This window comes from Drosophila albomicans, chromosome 3 (genome assembly GCF_009650485.2).
Source record: "Drosophila albomicans strain 15112-1751.03 chromosome 3, ASM965048v2, whole genome shotgun sequence".
Lineage (NCBI taxonomy): Eukaryota > Metazoa > Arthropoda > Insecta > Diptera > Drosophilidae > Drosophila > Drosophila albomicans.
Window position 1 is genome coordinate 24764156 of NC_047629.2, and position 26448 is coordinate 24790603.

Sequence of the window (26448 nt, forward strand, 5' to 3'; positions counted from 1 at the left end):
ATGTAGAGGCTTTTGGCACTTGAGCGAAATGTTAAGATGTTTTTTTTTGCTGGTGTTGTTGTTGTTGGCCTGGTCGGCAACTGATGAGCGGGGCCTCTAGGGGGAAGCTGTGGAGAAGGCACGCGTTGAGCCGTCAAAAGCTTTTTAGTCAAAGCTGCCATTTATCTCGCTTCTCACATTACTCCAAAGCCGATTTGCAGTTTGCGCTTTTAAAATGTGACCAGATTTTGATTTAAATAAACACGAGTATATTAACAAAGTTGCGGCTGCTGCTGTTGGCCAACTTATGTGTAGCTGGTTGTACATACATGTATGTGTGCTGAAAGGCAGTGACAGGTGCAACAGCGTCAGATAAGGCGACAGAGCGACGCACACCGCCAAATGCAGGGCAAAACACACACAGAGAGAAAATGAGAGGGAAAGATATCTACAGATTACATGATGTGTAGTTGAAAATTGGCAAAATGGCAACAAAAAATATGTGTGCAGACAATTTATAACAAAAATAGCAACAGACAGACAGAAAACAACATTTCGTTTAAGACGTGCCACCAAAAAGAGAGAAGGAGGGACTGTAGGGCAGAGGGGAATTCATTGAGGAGGGAAAGGGGAACTAACAGAGGTTCGATCAACGGGCGGCAGCCATGAATAATTGCGCACTCTTTGGCCCAAGCTAAAATTAAGCATTTGCAAAATGTAAACGTGAACGCGAATTGTAAATGTAAATGTAAATCTTTTCGCATTCTGCATTATTTTTGTATTTTTGGTATCGTCGTTGATTTTCGTCGATTTTTATATTGTTGTTGTTGCACAAGGATTCAGGCAATAAATTCTCAAGACACTTTTGAACAGCGCCGTCGACTGCTGCTGCTGCCTTTGTGTGTTGGTCTTTTGATCGATAGTTATAGATTAGCGTGATTTATGAGTTGCTGCCGACGCAGCATTCTGCCAAGAGTTGACAAACACACACACACACATACGCATATATATGTTATGTACATATAGAATATGTAAATACATTTTTAGCGCAATGCAAATCAAGTGGCAAATAGGAAAAGAAATAAAAGAACTGAAGAGAAAAAATAAATTTTCAATTGACAGCGTTGAATGTGCACAAGCAACATCCGTGTTGACTTGTTTAATTGAGCATGAAACGAAGGGATTTTCGACTTAAAAAGAGTCTGTTGACGGGGGGATTTATGGCGTGTGGGATTGGACAATAAAAAATACAGTATCTAAATGTGTTGAGCGCTTAGCGTAGAGTTGAGGTAGGGTCAGTGTAGCTCATATGACATTTGCATGAAACTTGCAATGAATCATTCCGGCGAGTGCAGCCATTTCATTGATGAAATACGTTTGAATATTGGAATTGATTTCTCTGAAATATATGCACTAATATTGTTAATGCCCTGTCAACAGCTGCCAGCTGGAATTATTGATAGAATTTGTTGGGCTTTCATTAGCATAACAGTTTTTGGCGAAACTGAGATTTTGAAAGTTCGAATTGAAAGGAAATTAAATAAATGCATATATTTAAATATATATTCATAGATATATTTCATGAGTTATAAGGTTGCAAGAGGGAGGGATTAGATATTTAAAATTTAAATCTTTTACATATGTAAAGAAATTATTTCTATAAATAAGCAAGTAAAAAAGTTATAGTGTGTTCAATTGTGATATATCAGCTATAAATATATACTAGAGAAAAATTTCTATAAATAAAAATTTTTGCTATTGTACAAGAAATCTATTCCTTATTTGCTTTTTAGAATGAAGTTTTGTTCGCTGTTTGTTAGAAACTTCATGGACTGCTAACTTCGATACATAGTATCTCTTATTTACTATGTATCTTATCTATGTGTGAATACATAGCTGTCTAACATATGTACCCACATCGTATCGTATATTATGTAAACCCCTAGACAAAAAACATTTTGGTTAGAGTGCATAAATAAATCAGTTAATTATAATTAGACAAGCGCCTGTAAAATATTGCGCATTGAACACAAAATTCGCATTGAGATGCCGTCGCATTCTGCTGCCGCTGCCGTTGCCGTTGTTGCTGTATGCAATTTCACTAATTAAAAATGCATGATTCAAAAATAACAACAACAGCAACAACTGGGAGAGAAGGCAGCCACACAAAACACATGCAGTAGACATAGTACGAAGACGACTGACAATTGCAAAATACTCGACAATTCTGGGCGAGAGTGCAACCCACTTTTGCCTTGCTTTTCTATGCAATTTGCGGCTGACTGCCAAGAAGCAACAACGACAACAACAACAACAACGACGTCGGCAAAATACCAAAAACCTAAACAACACTAAAAAGTGCAGGCAACGTTTTTTTTTTTGTTTTCTGTTTAGTGTTTGGATGTTTGTTATTTATAATTTTCACATTGTCGCTTGGCTGAGTTTTCTTTTTGTTTGGTTTTTGTCATAAATTAATTAGCTGCGTCACGACTTTGAGCCCAACTCCGGCTTTGACTCATTCAGCAACGTCGTCGTATCTCGAGACTTTCACACAAAACTGCAAAACAATTGCAATCCAACACAACAAAAAAAGAAAAACAAAGAAATACACACAAAACAAAAGCAGCAAAAAATCACAACAAAACAAAAGCAACAACAGCAGCTCATAAAATGAAAATAATAAGCCCCAGTTAATTAGAGATGCAAAAAGGCAAAAGGCCTGCAACGTTTTTGGCCTTGACATGCAACGTTGCTGCTGCTGCTGCGGCTGCGGCATCAAAAAGAATCGACATCAAAAGTCCCTCTATAAATCCGAATATCGACAATTGCCTTTAATGTGGGCTTCTCGCTTCTAATCTTAATTAGACTTCCATTGTTTATGATTTAACTGCGTTTTTTATTTGCAATTCAGAACTCTTGTATGAATCAGTCGCAGATTTATGGCTTAGAACTGCACATGAGCATGACTCATGAGATCTGACGATTGTTGAACGTTTATTATGTATTTATTTAACAAGTATTAGATAAACCGCACAAAGCGATGGGAAGGCTTTAAAAAGATAATCCGAAATTAGGGAATATTAGAAATTATACGATCACATTACTATAGCACATATACTAGTTTTATGATTGCAAATATTATACTAATGTATTCACATTTACAGATAAGCAAACTAATATGATCTAAAGTTGAGAACCTTTTTTAATTTTTGAGTTTCGGAAAGCATTGCGAAAATATTTATTAAAGAAATATATGTGATCAACTTATCATAGAGAAAGTATTCTACTATTCTATCCATACTTGGAGATACATTTATAATATGTATAGTAGAAGAAGAAAAAAATCTAATCACAGATAAAATGAATCTACGTAGATCTGTAAATCTCCCTAAACGCTTACTAGATCAGTGGGTAATCTTTGTTACCCCGAGTTCGAAAGCTTCAGCACGTTTTTGTCAGCAGTTCAGAGAACTTAACGCGTCTGTATTATATATGATGTTTTTTTACTATCAGCTAAAATGACTCTTAACGATTTAACTGTGCTTCAGTTTGACAAATTGTCTTGAAAGACACCAAGACAACTTTGTTCTCAGTTCACCTTCGTGGCGACAATTACACCGTCTAATTATTAGCGTATTATACAGCAGAAGGGGGGAAACACAGTCTGAGACGAGCTTACAAAACTTTGAAACAAATTGTCTAATATTCTCAAGCGAGCGCAACATTTTGATAGCCCATTTATCACCAGACAAACCTGTCGTAAAGCATGTGGCTAACAAAGACGCAGAAGACGCTAGAGAAGAGGGAAGAAGACGTAAAAACAACAACATTAAGTCGTCTGAAGAATGGACGGTGCTAATTGTGCCACAACAAAAGAACTAAAAGAGACCCGCACTATTTTGATGTTAGTAGAGCACGAGAACGAAGAAGAAGAAGAAGTAGCAGCAGCAGCAGCAGAAATAGCAGACAAAATAGAGGCAGCTTAGCAAAGACAACAACCCAAAAAGAATTACAGACAACAACAAGAAAAACAACAACAAGAACAACAAGTAGACAGTCATGCTGAGCGTGCAATTTTCAGCTGCGTTGGTGGAAACTGTTGAATTTTCTTCTTTTTTTCGGCTTTTGTTGTTTATTATTATTATTTTTAATTTTTAGTTGTATTGTTGTTGCTGTTGGTTGTGCGCTTGCTTGAGTATTTTTGGTGTTAATGCGACGGCGTTGAAAATGCTACAAAATGGAAGAAAAAACGTAAATAAAAATGCAGTGTACAAAACAAGACGCAAAAAAAAAAACAAAAAAATAAAAAAGAGTTGCCAAACCGTGAGAACCATTTATGGTAGCCACGCCAGAGCAAGCGAGTAACTGAAGAAAAATTGCAAGAAAAACTTTGCAACAAAATGCTGGAAAATGCAATGTGACAACTGTTTGCAACTGCTGCGCCTGTAAAAAGTGCGCGAGGGGAAAGCTGTGGGGCAGTGACGGCATTGGAACAACATGTGTGTGCCGCTTGTTGCATGAACAGGCGCTGTTGCTGCTGCACACATGTGTGTACAATGCGTTGGTCTTTCGTGCCCTCACCTGCCACCGCAGCAAAGCGACCCAAAGCACTTCCCTGCCCCGCCCATGCTTTTAATAAATCATGCTGCGCATTTGTCGCGTTGCATTTTTGTTTCAGTTGCTGATGCTGCCGACGCCGCTGTTGCTTTTGCTGCTACTGTTCCTGCCACTGCTGCTCGTGGCATTCCAAATGAAAACGGAAAAGTGCAAACTGTACAATTAAATAATTTACAATTTGCCAGTGCGCGAAACAACAACAAAAGCAGCAGCAGCGAGGCAATGGCAATGGCAACAGCAACAGCAACAGCAGCCAGGCAATTCTTCACAAGTCACAGCAAGTGGCATTTTTAATTTGATTAAATACAAGCAACAACTTCTCCTTTGGCCCTGCTAATTGCCCTGCAACTGGCAAAAGAACTGCACAAATAAAATTGCCAACTTTAAATTCAGCGCATTGTTGGCCACTATAAAGGGTAGTTAAGTAATCGATAAATAGCTGTAATGATGATGGAATAAAGGCTTAAAATCGTTGAGAGAGTTATTTAATTAGTATAATATTTGCAATTTTTAAAATTAATATATTTATGTTAATTAATTAAGTAATGCATAAATAACTGAGAGGGCAATCTTTGGTTTGGTAGGATGTCAGTTTAAAATATATTTTCCATATACAAATGTTTGAAGCGTAGGATAGTTGAGATCATTAATCAATCAAAAGTATAATATAATTACTTCAAACAGTTCAAGTGAAAAGTACTCTTAAGAAAGAGTAATTTGTGAGCTTACTTTACATTTATATATAGAGACCAAAAGCATAAGAAAGCAGAGATTAACTAGAATTATATTTGAATTATATAAATCATACATTATTATGACAACTCTAATAAGGTGTTACCAACTGGCGAAGGCGCGCTCAGGACAGAGCCGCGTGGAGGCACATCGCGCTTCAGGCTGAGACCCGATAAAAGGGTTGTAATGGCCACATAATAATAATAATAATAAGGAGATGATTCAATAGTAAGAATCAATTAAGTAAGCTTTAAGTAAACGAGATACTAATAGATAATTGCAAAGGTAATAGGTAATTGCAAAGGCTTAAGACAGCTTAAATAATACATCAATATGAATAACATTTGAATGATTCAAAACATACATTATTATGACTTGAATTCCCAAAAGATGAATCAATCTTATAGTTAAGTAATTTGGGAATAACTAAGATGCAAGAAGATGAATAATTGAGACGATTTTCTAAAGAGCAACTGTGCAGTAAGATAGCAGAAATCATTTAGAATTGTATTTGAATTATTTAATCAACATAATTTGCATTGAATGTTAAGCATTAACCTGACCCACCATTCATATCGAATTGAATAACATTTGCTCGAAACTGATTTGTCAATTACCAAATAGCACAAATGCCAAAGAACAATTTGAAGTAAGCACATTAATTTGTTTCGAAAATCAAAGAAATTACTCCAATGCCACATGCCACAATTAGTCATTTCCTTAATAATGGTGCTAGCTTCCATAGCATTTTAAGTGTCAAGTGAATTGCATTCCCATCCACAAACACTTACACACATACTATACACAAAATATCTGCTACTAATCGATTGCCAACATCAAGTTTTGGTCTTTTGCAATTTGTTTACCTATGTAGCTGCCGTTGCTGCTGCTGTACAATAGAAATATCCATAGTTGGTCTCTCCTGCTGGATGGTAGACAACGTCGATGACTGTGGACTGACCACAGGAATGTTGTTTGAATAGTTCCATTTGCCTGTTGTGTGTTCACTTCTTTCATGCATATTTTACAATACAACACAGCAGACATACACACAGGCATGCATAGAAAACAAAAACGGCAAATGACATGCAAAATTTTGAATGCAGAACCGCAAAAGTGAATTTTTGCATACAAATCGATGGCTGGCTGGCAGCCTGGGATGCCAAAGTTGGAAGTGCAAAATTTTGGCATTTAATTGCCGACATGTAAAATGGCTAGAAAGCCTGCCAAAATTGTGAAGTTAGAAAGGGGATATAAAATGGCTTATGTGTAGAGAGAAATGTTGTTAGAGTTTTGGCTTTTAGCAGGCTGCCAAAATACAAAATAAAAGAAGCTGTTGCAGCACAAAATGCAATCAAGAGAAAGTGCAAAAAATTGTTCAAAAAATATGCAATGTCTTTAGCTTATCGCTTGACCCAGAGCAGCTGCAAACCACATACATATACAGATTTATGCAAATTGCGTAAGCTTCTAAGCCGCAAAGTGGCAAGTGGCCAATGAGTGAGAGAGAGAGAGAGAGAGGGGGGCAACACATTATTAATGATGATGAGCGTCCGACGCTAATGAGCCGCACATCAGACTTAATAGGCATTGGTCTAGGCCTCGATTCAAATAAGACTAACTGTGCGTATCCACGGTCCAAACTCTGATTGCGATTGTGCCTATGCGTATGCAAAGAGTAGAAGACCTATAAATTATATGTGAAGAGACGTCGAAAATTTGTCTTGAGTGCAGACAGGCGTAAGAGCGCGGGCTATTCATAGAATTGTACGCCATAATCACGCCAATAATTATGGCAATTCCTTCTGACATTTGTGTCTAATAAATATTTCGGCCATTTAGCTTGTACTACACAGACATTGCCATAGGCATAATAAATATTATAGAAGATGGCCAGAAATGCACGAAACTGCGCATGAAAGCAGCTAGACAGACAGAGACACAGAGACACAATCTTAGCCCAAGACACGTACCATTTTTACACTGCTTGAGGCTGGGTCGAGGAGAAAGAAGAAGAGTGAGGCGAAATACCAGTATATCATATCATACTTATATTGTTTTGCTTTTGCCTACTTTTGCATTCTGTCACACTGGCAAAATGCCCATAATGTATTCTATATATTTTTGTGTGTGTGTGTGTGTGTGTGGCAATGGATGAGCATTTAGAAATTGAGGCAGACATTGAGAAAAGTGCACTTTGTGAAGGTTACAAAAGATTTGTGCTAAGTGCCTAAGGAATGCGTTGAAACTGTATATAGTAAAGTGAATATGCAAAAAACAAACAAAACATTCATAAGATAAAAGACACATTTAAAGTAAACAACATTTAAATTACTGCACAATTTTTTGAAATGCACAGAAAATGCATAAAATTGAAATGAAAATAATATTTTAATTTTTATAACCACTTTACTGCAAAGACAAATATTGTAAAATTGAAAATAGAGAGATTTTTATGCATATTTGCTTGATTTTAAATAAGCAAATGTATTTTATGCATCACATAACCCAAAGGATTGTGAGCTTCAGATAGCTGTAAAATCAATAAATAAATGATTCAAATCTGGCCAAGCAAAGCCAATAGACACTATAAAAAACGAATACATTTGTAAGAATCACAGCTATCAAAAAATTATAAGCTCATGTTTTATTAGCATTGCAAATTTGAGAGCTGCAATTAAAGCAGCAGATCAGAAATTATGAAATGAGCAGAACTGTTTAGATTCTAGTTTAATTGCAGTAATAAAAACTATAGACAGCTGCACAAGTGTCATCATTGGCTCCACAACTCAACCAGTTTACCATAATCGTTAAATATTTAATGTCCTTGTAAAGATTGCTCCAGAGTTGGTTAAAATGCTTGACCAATATATATAAATTTTATGAGCAGTAAAAAAGACGATTTACATAATAAAAAAAATTGTGTATTTTGCGGCTAAGTAAGTGTAATCAATGTCAGTCAATGTGTCCTCGATATGTTTTCGTTTAATTTGCCGAATTATCGATACGAGTATTATGCGAGTATTATTTATAAGCTGTCATTGCACTGGCTGAAATCATTTTAATTAGGTTTTAGCAACCATCCATGAACAGAGACAGCTATAGGGGGGAGGGAATGAGAGAGATATACATCATTACTTTTGACTTGCATAAAGATTTATTTGAATTCATTTTGCCAGAAACATATTGAAGTAAAAACGACGTTTTAATTAATGCAGCCAAATGCAACTGTAGTTCTCAATTGCCAAAAACAAGAAAAAATGTGCAGAATATGATATGACACAAAACACGAAATATTTGCAGCTAAAACTTTGGCAAAACTGAAATTTCATCACGTTTGCACATAGAGATAAACGAATGTTGAACGAATGCTGCCAGCTGCTGTGTAATTAATGTGATTTATTTCTGAATACTTTTTTATTGATCGATACGCAAAACTTGTTCAAGTTTCAGTGAGTAGCAAAATGCTTTCAACGCTCTTTGCAGACAGGCCAATTACACTACATATACATATATACCACACATATACATGTGTAGTAGTTGGGAGTGCGAGTGTGTGTGTGTGTGCGCCTGCGGCTATGCAGATATTTACAATCAATTAAAACGCGTTGCCCGCAAATTTCATTACGCCCGACATTTTCAACATGTGGCTTGGGCCCAGAAGAGAGCGAGCGAGCTTCGAATCTGGTTGGGAGTTGGGGGTGTCAATCTTTTTCTCTGCCACTTAAATATGCAAAAGCAGTTACACACACGCACATACATGTACAGGAATTTACACACACACTGTGGTATAATATTACTTAATATTTAATCGAATTTGCACATCGACGTCGACGTTGCTAACAACAAAAAGCAAAAAAAAAATGGGGAAAAAGGGTGGAAAATTCAGAAAAATTGAGTGTAGATAAATTAAACTATGAGATACGTTATTTAAAAGTCAAGGAAATGAAAGATTAGAAACACAATTGCATATTCATATATAGGGTTTTTTTTAAACACTTTTAACTGCTTAATAAGATACATTTAATACGCTATAAAATAATCGACCAAATTTACGATTAGAATCACATTTGTATAACACTTTCAACTGGTTTAAAGATTAATTTGGTATAGACTAATTGTATTAGGAAATAAGCTATTTGAAAGTCATCGAAATTAGAGATTAAACATTTGTATAATTAGATACTACGTATCTTCTTTTAAAATACTTTTACCTGGTTAAAAGATACATTTAAGGCAGCGCAAACAAGCTCATAAATTAAATTTAATCAATGCCTTGTCGACAGTCCATAAACTTAATATATTTATATCTTTTTAAAAGAAAGCAATTAGTATTATTTAACAATATATAACACTAACATTTTTATACACAAATGCGATTTAATTTCAAACGCTAATTCTACTTTATGTTATTTGTATCTTTGCAGGAAGTCGGTAGTATTATTGGTAAAAAGGGTGAAATTGTCAACAGATTTCGTGAGGAGGTAAGTCGCAAATATTAGAATAGAATAGAAAATAGATTAAATGCATATTTAACCATCTTTACAGTCTGGTGCCAAAATTAACATTTCGGATGGCTCATGCCCGGAACGCATTGTAACGGTGTCTGGCACAACAAGCGCAATCTTCTCGGCATTTACGCTAATTACAAAGAAATTTGAAGAGGTATGTGTGCGCTAGATTGCGGATGCGCGCGAGTCTTAAACTAAACTTATTACATAAACTAACAAATAATTGGTTGAAGTTTACACTTGCAAAAAAAAAAAGAAATAACATTCTCATCGCACATTTCATGGTGGTGAAGAGAAAGTTTTTTCTTTGCGGTTCAAGAATGAAATGTGCGCGCTCTCTAATGTTGATTGTGTACTCAATTCTTGTGAATAAGTGGCTCGTGGTGGAATCAACTCTCGCTTCACATTACTAACTTGAAACCCGTTTCAGTGGTGCTCGCAGTTCAATGAAGTTGGCAAAGTTGGCAAAACTCAAATACCCATTCGATTGATTGTGCCCGCCAGTCAATGTGGATCATTAATTGGTACGTAAAAAAAAATATAAAAATCGAAATGTCAATTCATTAACCAGTTATTCACATATACACACATATTTATATATATATATATCGATTTATGCAGGCAAGAGTGGCTCAAAGATAAAGGAAATACGCCAAACTACAGGCTGTTCCATACAGGTGGCCAGCGATATGTTGCCAAACTCCACGGAGCGAGCAGTTACCTTGAGTGGCAGCGCCGAGCAGATAACCCAATGCATCTATCAGATATGTCTTGTCATGTTGGAGGTGAGCTAGCCAAACACACACGCACTCCCCAAAGATCGTGATGTGCCTGATGCTTTGACTAAATAATTAACACTCTCTTTTTCCCCCTTTTGCAGTCTCCACCACGCGGTGCTACCATACCATATCGACCAAAGCCGCAAGTGACTGGGCCAGTTATTTTGGCCAATGGACAGGCCTTCACCATACAAGGCAATTATGCGGTGCCCACACAAGAGGTATGTCCACACAGTGCCTGACAAAAGTGCATTAGCATTTTGAATAATTGCCTAGGTTAAGCAGTGTTGTAAGATGTAATCGAAACCGTTATCAGTTATCGTTATCGATCAATATATAACGCCGCATTCTATAGCTATTTACTGCCGATACTTTCTCTCTAAATCTATATTTATTTATTTCTGTCCCCGTCAACAAACAAATCCTATTATCAAATGCTAATAATAATCTTTTTTTAATTTTAAATTTTTTTGTTGTCCATTTGAGTTGTATCCTTTAATTTATATATATTTGATTTAACCCCGATATATATGCGCGTCTAGCAAATTCTTTTAACTTCTTGAGTTCCATGTCAATACTCTATCTTGATCTCTCTCTCTCTATATATTATATGTGTATAAAAATACCAAAACAACAGTCTTTAGTTTGTGTATCCAATTATCTAATTATCTCCAAACATATTTCTCTTGCTCGTTTAGAAATTCCCAGTTATGATTTGCACCTCTCTCTCTCTATTTTCTCTCTCAATATCTTTATCTCTCTTTTTTACTATTTCTCTATCTTTGTCCACACCTCCTCACACAACCAAATCTATTGAGCACCCTTTGAACCTCCATTTTGGCAACTGTCTAGAGCCAGATCCGTACCGTACCGACTTGTGACCCAAATGAAACCTTGTTGCAGATTTGTCCCAAAACAAAAGTAAAGAAATGAACCTTTGGTTTGGTACAGTTTAGAATTTGAATTGTACTCAACTGTTGGTGCTCGATTCGATTCTCCACTTATTTCCCCATGTCGTTTACCGTTTCTTTGCGCTCATCTCTTGTACCGTTGAACCCAAGCCATAAGATTCTTCATTTTCAAAATGTCCAATGGTGGCCCCCAACTGAACTAATGATAATCATTTACAGCAGCCAACAAACTAAACTGAAAATTGATTGATAAATATTTTAATAATATTTTTAAATACATTTTTTACATTGTTGTTTTTTTTGTGTTTTTTTTTTTTAGTTTCTTTCGCACTCTCTTCTCTCAGGTTAAGAGTGTTCGCTCTCTCGCTTTCATGAAGTGCATCGTAATCTATTTTGTTGGGGAGCGGTCGCACTTTTGGGGAAATCCTCTATTCGAAATTGAGAATATTCCAGATTGGGCGACTGCTCTCATCGTGTTACCGAGAAGTAACTGAGTGAGTTTCACTCTCTCGCTCGCTCTCTCTCTGAAATACACACTCGCAACATAAAAGTGTCTTCTCTCATCTCTCTCTGTTCTAAATGAGGGCTCGCGTGCAGCGTGCGGAGAAGTATGTTTAAACTACACTATAGCTCTATAATAAAATCCAATCAAAAATAATTAATATATACCTCATGAACAACACACAACAACAGCAAAACCACCAAAGTAAATTCCACCAACAAAAAGCGAAAGCAACATCAACTAATAGTGATCGAAAGTCAAATCAAGAAAAAACTTCCCACCATAAAAAAGATACTACTTTGTCTCTATCTATATCCTTCGTTTATATTTTTTTGGTATATCTCTTAATTTTGTGTAGTATTTCCATACTTACAACTCGAATATTTAAATGTTTAGTTCGACAACCAAAGTTTTAATCAATTACAAAGTTCACCACAGCAACAACCAACAACAACAAGTAAAACCAAAAGCCACAGCAATAAAAATCTATCAGTCACAAAGCTGATACTTTAGATGAGTTACAAATACGCATACATAACATTTATATTATCGTATATTATCACCACCAAAACATTTTGCATTAAACCAACAGCAAGAACAACAACAGAAGCAGCAGCAACAACATTAACAACCAAATAAAACAATTAGCAAAATGCAACAACATACTATTCAAATATCGTCCTGCCCGAGCCCTCACATTATGCAACTCTCTCTTTCTCTCTCCGTAAATCAGTGAAAAACTTTTTAAAATCCCAGCTGAAAATGTGAATTTTGTGCGACAACAACAGCATCAAAAATACAAAAAATATAAATAATAATTATAATAAGAGAACAACAAAGTCCTTTAAGCCTTCGCCCCAACCATTGTGCCAAAACAAAAAGTTTCAAACAAAAGTTTTTGTTGTCACATCAAATTCAATTAAATGCTCACAAAACAAAAACAATAATTCAAAATAGTTGTCTACCATTTATTGCGTTCTTACTCTTTCTCTCGCTCTCAAAAAGAACAATAAACAAAACTTGCTCTCTTCCCTCTCTCTCTTCTCACTCACTTTGTCCCTGGTTATTGTCGGTGTTGGTTTTTTTTTTTTTAGCATAATGCGGCGTGTGTAGTGTGTAACAAGTTAACCCTGTTACCTTTCTCACCTGTTACCTTTCACAGTTCAGTTATCAGTTGTCAATTGGGTACACATTTTGTTTGTTTCCCGCCCAAAAAAAAAATCGTGTCTGGGTTATAGCTTAGTGCAATTGTCGTGGGTTGCTCTAAATCGTTCCTATTCCGTGCCTCATTCTCTCCTTGGACCTTGACTGTCTCTTATTATTAGTCTGTATCCATGATCGATCCTTAATCCTTGTCGCTCTCTCTTTCTCTTAGTTGGTATCATTTGTGTTTTGATATAACTCAACAAAAACTCCCTCCGTATATCATTTATCGAAACTCAATATCGAATACACGGAAACTTTCGCACACAAGCTTTTTGATAAAAATAAATCTGCAAGCTTCCAACTAAAAAATATATATTGTATAGCAAAATATATTTCGTAAGCTTTCAATTATATACAAAAACAAAAATTATCGAGCTCAACAATTTATTTTTGGTAAATCATTTTTGTTCTTCTACTTTTTTCTTCCTTCGAAACCAAAAAAAAAAATAAAATAAATTCCTACGCACACAAAAAAAACCGATACTGAAATGTTCTATAAAACAAAACAAAAAACACCATTAGACCTGTCCAGTGTTTCCACTTGCTTTGGCTACCGGTGGTCTACATGCTGGTATTTCAGGCTTAGCGGATCCTTTGTTAAAGGGGGCACATTTACCAGGAGCGGTACCAGCACACCACCATCACCTACAGCAAATGCCCGATGTGAGTTTTGATTGATCCGAAACGTAAAACACACACGAAAAATAAAAACAACAACATCGACTGCAACTGCAACGCGACAACAACACAAATTTGAAAGTCGAGCCGAGACAGCATTTGTTACTCTTTGGCATGTGTGTTGCTGTACCCGGATATACTAAAAAAAAAAGAAAAAAATACTATACTTCCCCCAGTAGCTGTACTATATATATCCCTCCAGTATGAACACTTATTGACCATCCGCCTGTCCCTTTGTCAGCCTCGCCAACCTTCGCCACACCCCCCGCCCCCAACTTAGTTGTATTTGTGCATTGCTGTTTGTTGTTACTCGTTACTCGTATCGCATACTTCCCCCCTTCGTTATCCACTAGTATATATAGTTGTTTTTACCCCTCTAAACCCTCTCATATCACCCCGTTTTTTCTCTCTCTAGCCACCTCTTTGTCTTTCTCAATGTCTCAATGTGTGTGTGTGTGTGTTTTTTGTAGTTTGTATTCTTGTGTAGTAGTTACCTTTAGTACCTCTGCCATTTCTTTTATGATCCCCCCAACGTGGTGCAACTGTGGTCAGGACACATTTCAATAACATTAACGTTGTGTGTTGTCGCCCAGTTCCCCAAGCAACTGCTGGACCACAAAGTTGTTGATATTCCACCTCCTCCTTCTTTCCTTATATTGTTTTTCTCTTTTGTTTTTTGGCTTTTTTTCTTCGCTTTTTTATTTGGTTTTAGTGGGCGACACTAAAAAAAAGAAATCCTGTGACTCCAGGGATACCAAAAATGAAAAAAGAACTCCCATCAAATGCATTTTTATGTCGCAAAGTTGCAGTATAATTTGTGAATTGTTTCAACCTTGCCAACTGTGTGTGCTGTGTGCATACATATATAGTACCATATATACCCCAAAGATATGTTTATTTAATACGCGACTTTCTATGACGAGTTTGTGACCCCAAAACGAAAAAAGTATCATCCTTTGCCCGCCCCCGCAATCGTCCCGTTTGACTTGTTATTGAGTTGCAAGTTCATTTCCATTTATAAGCGAAGTGCACTGAGAAAATAAGTTTATGTATACCATTTTTCATATAACGAAGCGAAGCGCATGTTTTATTTGTTTATGCATTAGATAAATATTTGATTTCGAGTTGTCAAAAACCATCCACCCACCCACACACACACACAAACATCAACTCTACACACACACACCCACACACACGGACATGCATTCAAATATGTATATTTAGATATATATATTATATACACGAGCATTTCATTTCAATATTTTATGATTTCTCTACCAGATTTGTACTCCCCATGTATGTTTTTTAGTTATCTACTATGTTTTTTCTATACTTTTTTTTTGCAACAGTTCTTAGTCTGTCTGTGTGTGTGTGTGGGTGTGTATTCGTTTGATGCATGCAACATTCGAAACTTATTTCCAAATGTTGCATTCGATTTGATTAATTTATAAAGCGAGCGAATGCGAATGCGTTTTACCATACATTTCGTATTCCGCTTTTCCTCCGCATTTCATCCCCGCCCGCAGTTCTATCTTGTCTATAATACACACAGATGAACTGCATACAATATGTATTATGTGTGTACTATTCTTGTTGTGCGTGTGTGTGTGTGTGTAATTTGCTGTAGGTGCTATGGGGTGCATAACTTTCAATTGCAATGAATATGCAAAGAGGCCTTGAACTATCAAAATACGATAACTTTTCGATTCAGGAATGGACTCAAAATTAATGTATTCATACGCTTTTTGCACAAAGCTTGGGCTTTCAATAGGTATCAAGAGTTATTGAGAGTGCGTTATAGAATTCGATATTGTATAGCAATTGAATAGAAGTTTCAGCAACTAAATGAAAGCATTGGGGACGAGTATTAAAAAACCGTGAAGTAAATATTAAACTTTAAACATGTATTTAAAGCATATTTTCAGGCATAATTCAAGTCAAAATGTATTTAAATATATTTTATCTATAAAGTATTTACTATATTTTTAAAACATAATTTCAAGGCAAATTTCAAGTATAAATTTTGAGTCCAAAAAGTGTGCTAATTATATTTAAAGTCATTAAATTATTGTTTTTATTTGAAAGTACATATTTAATCATGTTTTGCATTTAAAACATTCCTCTTAAGCAAATTGAAGTAGTATAATAAATTTGTAGCTTAGAGACATTTGTTAAAACGAAGTACTTGCTTTAAAATTGTTGCCATACCCATCTATAAGCCATGTATCATTCTCCAAGTGTCTAGCCTTTCGCTATATAGTTAGCTACATTTGTATTTGTAGAATAAAAACAAAGATACGTAACATATATCTTGTGTGGCGTACACTTTTGAACTAGACTCGTAAATCAACAGTATAATTGTCTACACACCGACATAGATAGCAAAAACAACAGTATTAAATACTCCAAATGCTCGTCCATAAAACATTTCAACGTACAGTACACTTACACCACAATCACACACACACACACATTCACACTTTTACCCTGTATACAAATGTGAATAATGTTTGTCTGGTATGTAACTAAAATTTGTGTTTTTTTGCTTTATTTTTTTTTTGTTCCTTTTGGCTTTGCTTTTAGCATATATTCAGTATTTTTTGTGTACCATATAAATACAATTTAAATTATGTTGTTCGTTTTCCCAATTTTCGTTTTTCTTTTTACTGTTTATTGAAAGCTGTACGCGCGTTGTGTTGTGATACCAAAAACCCAAATCCGATTCGATCTACTATATATAAACCCAAAAATACCAGGACTAATTACTAAACTGTGTCAAATATACCATATATATACCCTTCTCTTTCTCTCTCAAAATACATAATCATATAATAACAACGCATAATAATGAACTGTAGATCAAGTTTTTAATGCCAAGTTTGCCATTCAACAGGTTGCCAAGAATCCATTGGCCAGTTTGGCTGCCTTGGGCCTAGCCGGCATGACGCCAACCGGCACCAGCGGAATCAATCACACAGGTGAGTAAGAGAGTTTCAATAAAAAATATATGTATACTGATAATGTATATAATACTTTACTATAGCTCTGGCTGCTTTGGCTGGATCGCAGTTGCGCACGGCCAACGCGAATCGGGCACAGCAGCAGCAGCATGAGATGACCGTCTCAAATGATTTGATTGGCTGCATTATTGGCAAGGGCGGCACCAAAATTGCTGAAATACGTCAGATCTCCGGCGCCATGATACGCATCTCCAACTGTGAGGAACGTGAGGGCGGCAATACCGATCGTACCATAACCATAAGTGGTAATCCGGATTCGGTTGCATTGGCCCAATACTTAATCAACATGAGGTGAGTCTTCAGCTGTCATCTTCTTATGTGCGATCAGATATCACTCACTATATTAACAACTCATTTCAAGTACTATATTGTTAATCATATGTGTATGTGTGTGTGTGTTGTTTTAACAAAACAATTTTGTCGAATTGATGATTGCAAATTGACGAAAGTAAGCAATAAGAATAACTAAAAAAAAAAACAAACAAAGCAAACAATAAAATACAAGGTCTAAGGAGGTCGTCGGTCGTCTCGGTCTCTCAGTAAATGTTTAGTCATATATACAAAATGCATAATATGTAATACAAGAATTATACTGGTAGAGGTCCTGTGGCAGCGCGTTCAAAGATCACTCGACTTAACTTTAAGCTTAAGCTCAAACTCAAACAGCGAGTACTCAATTACTCTTTTTACTAGTGTTTAAGTCGTAAGCCCGCATTCAGCACCTAACTGCTGCTTTCATTTGTAGTTCCAAAAATGATGTAAAATGCACAATTTCATGCATAGACAAAAACAAACTCAGCACCAAAAAAAATCAAAAATAAACAGAAAATCAAAAAAAAAACTTAATCAAACTCAAACTCTAATCAAAATATTAGCATTATTAATTTGTTTTATAAACCATTAATTCTAAAATATCAATATATAAACCTAATTAGCATCTAGTATTACCCATCGATGTATATAGTAGATCCAAACACATATACAACGAGTCTCAGCTCAGCAGGCAATTTTGGAGGAGGAGGAGCAGGAGCAAGATGGACAGCAGCACCTAAAGCAACTAAAAAACTTCGTCACGCGTCGCACTCTGTCTCTCTCTCGCTCAATCTTTGTCACACACACTCTGTCTGTCGCGCTCTCACACAAGCAAATATCTAAGCAACTGGAATCGAAACTGAATACAATTGGTACATCTTCAATAAAGAAACTGCAGTTCAACTCACCCAACCTAAAACCAAACCAAAAAATAATAATAAAAAGACAAAAACATCAATTCAATTAAATAAACAAATAATAATACTATGCTCCTCTCTCCCCCAACCCGCAACAAACTAAAACTTAACCAACAAAAAATCCCACCAAACAAAAACATTAAAAAGTTCAATCCCTCAAAAAATACTCTTCAAAACTCTTTCGGTCATGTCCAACCAACCAACCAATCAACCAAAAAAAAAAAAGATATATTTACAAGTTTTCTTCTCCTACCATCCAAAAAAAGAAAAAAATATTTGAACGCCGCTCCCACCAACAAAACAAAAACCAAACCAAACCAAATAGCACCAAAAGTTCTTGACAGAAACTTTGCTATACCATCCGTTTACTCCGAACCGTTCCTCCACACAAAAACCTCCTTAACCTTTTTTGCATAACACTAAAGAAATTCAATAAAAAAAATAAAAATAAAAATTACCAACTCAATTCCACAAAATCACAAAACCAAAAAAAAAAAGAAAAGAAAAAATGGTTTTAAAAAAACTTACCTGCAAAAACCAAAAGCAAAAACAATATCCCATATGTTCCTTTCTCTTTCTTTCTGGCTCTATCTATCTCTCTGTGTACCTCATCCACAGCGTTGAACTGCAGAAGGCCAATCTACAGGATCAGGCAGCCCAAAATGGCACTGCAGCCATAACAACAGCCGGTGGTGGTGGTGCTGCTGTCGCCGCCGCCGCTGCTGCTGCGGCTGCTGCTGGAGGTGCTGGTGTTGGAGGAGTTGGCGGTGCAGCCGCAGCGGCTGCTGTGGCAGCGGCGGCAGCTGCCGGTGTCAATGGCAACGGCTGTCTGACAGTGCCATTAACTGGCAGCAATGCCAACAACAATGGCAACACCAACAACAGCAGCAGCAACAGTACCGCCAGCACCAATGGCGCCACCAACGCCTCCAATTATGCCACCAATGGCACACAGAACAACAACAACAACAACAATAACAACAACAACGTGAACAACAGCAACAATCTCAGCAATGGAGCAGCCGCAGCTGCTTTAGGCGGCAGCTCATTGGCCTCTGCATTGCAACTGCTGACCAAACCGGGCGCCCTCACCGCTCTCTCCAATCTGAGCGCCTTGGATCTGCTCAGTCTGACATCGTTGGGCAACAATGGCAATGGAACGCCCGGTGGACCGCCGGTGCAGACCACGGGCGTGAATCGTGCCAAGGGTCACTATGCGACCTCGCGTTTTAGGCAGCATCAGACAGAGACCGGGGGTGAATCGGAGAAGGCGCGCAACAAGTTTAATCCCTACTAGGGGTAGGCCAAATTAGACCAGCCCAAGAGTTAAGAGAAAAGCGATCATCATTTGATAATAGTCGAGCTATGTAGTAGCTTCTGTTAGTTTTAAAATCCAGTCTTTTAGCGTTGCGACAGCTTTAGAGTCAACGATTCTTCAAGAATTTTACTCTACAAAGAAACAAAAAATAAAAAATACAAATAAAAAAGCAAAGTAAAGGAAATAGTTGTAAAAGTGAGAAACAAAAAAAATTGGTAAAAGTATTTGAAATTTGAAGACAATTTTTTATAAATTAGTTGAAAACAGTAATCGAGGTAGTATTCAGTTTAGTTTTTTAGTTGAGGCAATTATTGTTTATTTTAATAATGCCGCAATATATATATCGTAAATAAAAATGGAAATTAAGATTAGGACTGCCAAGAAAACGACAGCTACTTAAACATACGTATACCTTACATTTGAATTTTTCAAGCACTTGAACAATATTGTTTATCGAATATATATAGAAAGCAAAAAGAAGAAATGGAATTAGTCCAAGTATTGTAATCAAATTTTGACCAAGTGAAATGCAGCATAAGGACCCTAGTAGAGACTCCTAATAGGTGTTTTACATACATAAATACCAACATACTATATATAACATATATGTAGGATGTTTTGCCCTTGTCCCTTTTATAGTTATAAACATAATACATATATCGTACATTATAGAATTTGCCAAATTTTAGCGCATCCTTAGAATGAGAAAGATTGATAAACGTAGTAGGAAGTAAAGAGTTTTGTGAATTGCTTAATATCGTATATCGAATATCGATAACAATTAGCATACATTCAACCCACATCCCCCGAAAACCCCTTTCACATTCACTGTAACATATGCGATGTCATTAGTCTCCCTCTCCAATATCTGTACTAAGTAATTATTCATATAATTCTCTAACTAGCCAGTAAGCACTAATCGTATTTTAAGTATAAACCCGTTGCCCCTCTTTTCCTTCTTCAGTCATTTGTCAAGCAAAGAAAACAAAACTTCTTAAAGAAGTTCCATGCAAATGAAAGAAAAAAAATACAAAAAAAAAAAAAAAAATACAAAATTAAGAAATTGAAGAAAAAAATTCCAATGCATTGTGCTGATATGAATTTGGCACGGCGACTTTAATGGACCAATTCGCTCTAATTGACGCAATCGACGCAAATGAGCGTACAAAAGCATAAAGCATAATGAAAATTTTGAACCGTGAACAAAAAGAAGAGAGTAAAATAAATCACTTAGAAAGCCATTTGAAGGCACCACACATAGAAAGAGGAAAAGAGAAAGAAAGATACATACATAAATACATAAGGTATACCCATATTATATATGTATATGTTGATAGGGAAGATGAAACGTTATTATGTATTAGACTTTTGAAGTCTTGAATTGTTTATAAAAAGAAAAATCATTCGATAATTCGGTTAGTTGTATACACTGATTTTCTTATTTCTAAATTATTGTATTTATTATACGATTGTAAATTTGTTATTATACTTATTATTACTTATTATTTTACTTGCAAATAAAAAAGAAACAAAAGATACCAAACTTTTTTTGAATTGGTAAAAAAGGATAAAAAACGATTGTTGAAATGAAAGTATTCGGAAAATGAAATTGAAATTTCTCTCCTCTTTACAAAATAAATTTATACATATAAATTATAAATTAGGAATATTATTATTTAATAAGACAAATGACACACATTGTAATACAGAACACAGATTACACCCTTACGATTATTTAAGCTAAGCGGGCTTACGATTTTATAACCAAATTATATACAAACATATATATATATAAATATATACTTACAAATACATACTCGTATATACAAAGTAGTTTGAGCAAAAGCTAAAAAATTCTTATAATGAATGTACTACTAAATACTTAACATGAATAGACACACTAAACCGAAATCGCTTTACCCTTAGTCGCGATTTATAGCTACAAAAAAAAAAAAAAACAAAACAACCAACCGACAAGCAAATCTATTTATATGCAATGAAACAAAATTATATATGAAACAAAAACTGCGTTTGTAATAAAGTGAAGAAATACTAAAAAAAGAGTTTAAACTTCCAATAGAATCTTTAAAATAATACTCGCTTATCTTGGGTAATGATATAAATCTTAAAGCAACGGTAAACTTTTAACAAAATCTAGGTCGTTCACACACAATCAATATCTATAATTTCCTTTGTAATACCATTCAAGTTAAATTATATATTGCAATTTGCAGAATATCAATGGAGACCGCTGGACTGCCCATACCTGGTTACCACTATATTGCGCCCAGTGCAATTGTTAAGACACCCATACACTAAGTGCAACGCAAATTCAACAAACAACAACAACAGAAACAAAACAACAACCAACCATCAAATAAAAAGCTAAAACAAATCGAATGCAGCGAGGGACTGGAGCCGCAAAGCTGTAACCAACTGTAACAACTGTGACAGCGGGGAGAACGGCAAAAATCGGCGACGCATGAATCGTCAAATGTTAAATTATAAGCAATAAGTAAAATGCAGAAAAGGTATAAAAAATTACAAAAAAAAAAAAGAAAAGATAAATCACAAACAAATCATATGACAACAAGATGTCAAATCACCGATGGAGGAGGAGTAAAGAGAATATTAACGACATACATAAACCACGTTCATAGACACATACATACATACATACAGACATATACGAATACATACGCGTTATATTTATTCATTGATTCTTATTAATTATGATATTTTTTATTAAGTTTAAAACAAAGTAATATGAAGAAAGAAAACAAAACAATAAGAATAACTTTATGTTAAAACCGTTTTCGGGCACACTTCTTCCCTGAGGTTCGTGTGCCCAAAAGAGTAAGAACAGAACAGCAATTAATTGTAAGCTTAGTCAAAATGAAGACAAAACAAACAACAATAATTATAACCAACAAACAAACAAACAAACAAACAAAAAAAACACAGCAAATACAGCAAAAGTAAAAGCAAACTTCTAAATGCAATTAAATTTTAAGCCAAGTAATTGTGCATGCACATAACCAAAAACAAAAAACAACATACAACAAATTTAAGCATTATAAAAACAAATCGTAAAAAAAAGAATATTTAACAATAATGATGAAAGCCAAGCAGCAAGCAAAGCAAAGAGACAAAAATTACATACTAAATCATAACAAAAGAAAATAAAGAAATTAATTAATTAATTTTCACTTTGTTAGGCGACAAATTTTGTGCGTTTGTTGTTAATATTTATATACATACAATTATATATATGAATATGACGGATATACATACAAACAAACATATACTATATTAATTGATATAATAATTTTTAATTTTATTATTTTTATTATTGTAATTGTTATCGAAATTGTATTTGTGATTTTTGAATATGTTTAGACTGAAGGACAAAATTTATTCTGTTTATTGATTAAACTACATACATATAATAACTATGAACTAATTAAATTAAATTAATCTAAATTAAATACGACTTGATTTTTACATTTTTCAAAATTAGTTATAATTTGTTGTACGAAAACTGAACGACAACAACAACAACAATAAGAAGAAGAAAAAATACAAAAATCAGAGAAACATCAACTGAGCGGAAACATTTGAAGCCAAATTTATTTTTGTTAAAACATTTTGCAAGGTGTTTTGGTTTTTTAGTGAAAATGTTAAATTAAGTGACCAAAATTCAAATTACAATAATAATGTTTAAGCACTTTTGCGGCGATTAAAAAGACTTTTCTAATGCGTGGAAAATGAAATGAGAATAATGGATTTAATTTAATTAATACTATTGCGATTATGCTTAAATTAAAGTATAATTTTAAAACATTAGCTGTTAAATTTATACGCAAAACAACATCAAAACAAAAAATAAAATGATTTTCAATGTTAAAACTACAAAAAAAAAACAACACTTAATTTAATTTGAGTTAAATTTAATTTTAGGCTGGGCAGCAAGAAGCAAAAATTAATTAATAAAAAGAAAATTGCAAATGCAACTGTGGCTTGTTAAATAAATTACCAAATAATTTTAAGCCACAATAGTGACGAAATTTAGTTACATACATACTCACACATAAAAACACACACACACAGACACCTACATAAAAAATGAAATTAAAAACAATTTATAAATATATACAAACATATGTCTGTTAGGTTAGGCGCTAGCCGAAACATCAATCCGTAAGCTAGTTAAACAAAATAACAATTTATGGGCAGAAAAATGTGTCAAATTTCGATTATACAAATTAATTATACCATAAGGCAGAAATATAAAAAAAAAAAAAAAACAAAACTAAACAAATACAATTACCCAAACATATCCACAACAAGAAAAAATAAAAATACAACATAATTATTGTAATCAGAAGAAAATTATACAAAAGCATATAAAGTCAAACATATCCCAGAGAACACGAACAATTTCAATGCATATATCATTTATTTGTACTCTACACATTATAAATTAGTTGAAGGAACATTAATTTTTTGAATGCTTACAATAACTTGAAATTAATTTTGATCCCTTTACGCTAATTTTCTTGCATAATTAAAATAATAATAATAAAGACACTTATGAAGCAAAACTTGATTACAGGAAATTGTTAATAGCATAAAAAAGAAACAGAATTGATAAATGATAATACTATTACGATATAATGATAAATGCATTACTGTTAGCTTAGAGCCACACTCTACGTATAATTGACTAAAACTAATGTTTTAAAAAATAAAATGAGGATCAAGCAAAATGTGCAACACAGGCAGCAAAATATCTAGCGAAACTATTTCGTGATTTTAGTGACAAATATTTCGCTGATGACAATTTGAAGCAATCATTTTTGAACCAACAACAAAATAAACAAATGAAATTAAGAAAGTTGAATGGAAGCAAAGCCGTATATCTATATATAAATAAATTATATATCTATATATAAATATACATATATTAAATAAATTATTATGTACACTTGTATTTAATTGTATTTGAAATATTTAGTAAATTTTTTGCGCAAGTTACAAACCAACTAAATAAAAGATAACAAAAAAAGAGAAGAAAACAATTAAAATAAAAGAAATATAATGATAATGAGAATGAGAATGACGCACGTTGACGGGTTAACAACGGAATAGTGATTGGGACTATTTGTAACATAAAGAAAGAACAAAACAAAAGGGATAAATTAATTATGTGCATGTGTGTGTATAAAGAAACTACATTTAAAATAGCTCAATAGCTCAACAACAATTTCAAATGAATTTTTACTAATATGTGTATGTGTATGTAAATTATTAAAACAATTTGTTGAAAACTTGTAAATTTGCAAAGGAAAAATACGTGTAAGAAAAGCAATTTTAATGGTGCCTTAAAAACCAAACCAAGCAAATTTCTTCTTGCCCCACATAATCGAGAACAACAACAAAACTAAAAAAAGAGAAACAGCATTTGTGTGACAATTTCTGTGGCAGTGTGAGTTTTCTACCTTTCCACCAACAAAAATTCTATAGATATTTTCCTATCAACTTTCCCAGCTTATGTATGATATTTAGTTACAAAACTATGCTTACATTCTTACATAAGCCTTTCGACATAAAGAAATTATCCCTTTTAGAGACATATGACCCACAATTGCTTAAAGCTATTCGAGTTTCAACAACCAAAATAACAAGAACAACAACAACCAATGTGTAGAGTTGCCCGTTATAGTACTTGAGAACAAACAAAATATAAAAAATACATAAAATGAAAAAATATAATATAAATATCAAATATAAATAATAATGTATTTAATATTTATTTAATAAATTAGCTGCAAGTATGTAGTAGTTGAACAAAAAACAATATAACACCGATTCTCGAAACATTATCCGATTTAATGAACAATTAGTCAGCAACTTAACAAAATATACTAATTAACACACAACACACATATAAATGTTTCTCTCAGTGTAATTACAAATCACTTGAATGTATTTGCTCACATTTTACAATACATGTCAAAAAGAAAAATACACAAAAAAAGAAAAAACATTAAAACAAAAACATAAACATAAACTCTACACAATAAGTCGAAAAACAAAAGCATTTAAGGCACTTGACATATGGATTGAAAAACGGATGAACGGATGTAAACAATTGTTAAAAGGCAAATGTAGAAAATGATAAAAAAAACATATTTATATACATATACATAAAAAAAATAAAAACAGAAGCTAATTCTTAAGGTATTTTAGATATTCTTATTTAATATCCAAAAAAAAAAAGAAAAGAGGAAAATATACGAGGAAAATTTTAATTTAGAAAAAAACAAAAAACAAATCAGCATATAGAACGGAAACACATCGGTTAAATCGGGTTGAAGTAAGAAATATGCAAATTTATTAACTACATATTGGTGTTAGATGTTGTTATACATAACTTAAACTGAAAACTTCATGTAAATTGCGCATAGAGCAGGCAAGAAATATACAGGCAGAAAATATTCCAATGGCACTAGCTGAAATCGGCAACAGAAGATATTCGATTAGGGACAATTAGTGATAAATTGTGGCTAGAACGCGAAGCTCTCGGTTTGATAAGAGTGCAAGCTTAAAGCTTTTATGTGCTTGCACAGACAGATGCTTGTATGTGATGTAGATGTGTATAGCTTTTGCTTAATCAACTCTCTCTCTACTCTCTGGTGTGCAGTTTTGAATAAGCTAGTGTCATTAGGACTCGAGCTAAGCCTAGAAACATGACTAGATGATAGGGAATTCATATGTGCAAAACTTCTAAGTTCTTTGAAAAAGCAAAAAAAGAATATATACAACATAAAAACGGATTTGTTTATGCTGCTTATGGTAAATTCAATCGTTTGATAATTTCGAAAAACTTTTGCGCAGTGTAAACATAATCCAAATCAAATCAATATAAATTAGTCGTATACCATTTTTGTTGCTGCATTATCT

The 26448-nt window shown here is 34.2% G+C and overlaps 1 protein-coding gene across 7 annotated transcripts in view; it reads left to right on the plus strand.

The window, feature by feature from the left end:
* Nucleotides 1-25769, plus strand: part of LOC117572344 (poly(rC)-binding protein 3) — a 121367-nt gene extending 95598 nt beyond the window's left edge. For 2 of the 7 annotated variants that reach the window (XM_052003634.1, XM_034255093.2), the window contains exons 3-11: nucleotides 9756-9812; nucleotides 9877-9993; nucleotides 10270-10363; nucleotides 10461-10624; nucleotides 10720-10839; nucleotides 13760-13900; nucleotides 16809-16893; nucleotides 16959-17226; nucleotides 18783-21448. In XM_052003634.1, the coding sequence (XP_051859594.1) occupies nucleotides 9756-9812; nucleotides 9877-9993; nucleotides 10270-10363; nucleotides 10461-10624; nucleotides 10720-10839; nucleotides 13760-13900; nucleotides 16809-16893; nucleotides 16959-17226; nucleotides 18783-19461 (1725 nt within the window). In that variant the 3' untranslated portion in view covers nucleotides 19462-21448. Of the gene's footprint in view, nucleotides 1-9755; nucleotides 9813-9876; nucleotides 9994-10269; nucleotides 10364-10460; nucleotides 10625-10719; nucleotides 10840-13759; nucleotides 13901-16808; nucleotides 16894-16958; nucleotides 17227-18782; nucleotides 21449-21716 lie in introns of those variants that run through there. The other 5 variants (XM_034255094.2, XM_034255095.2, XM_034255096.2 and 2 more) reach the window with 5 other exon arrangements.
* The last annotated feature ends 679 nt before the right edge of the window (nucleotides 25770-26448 follow it).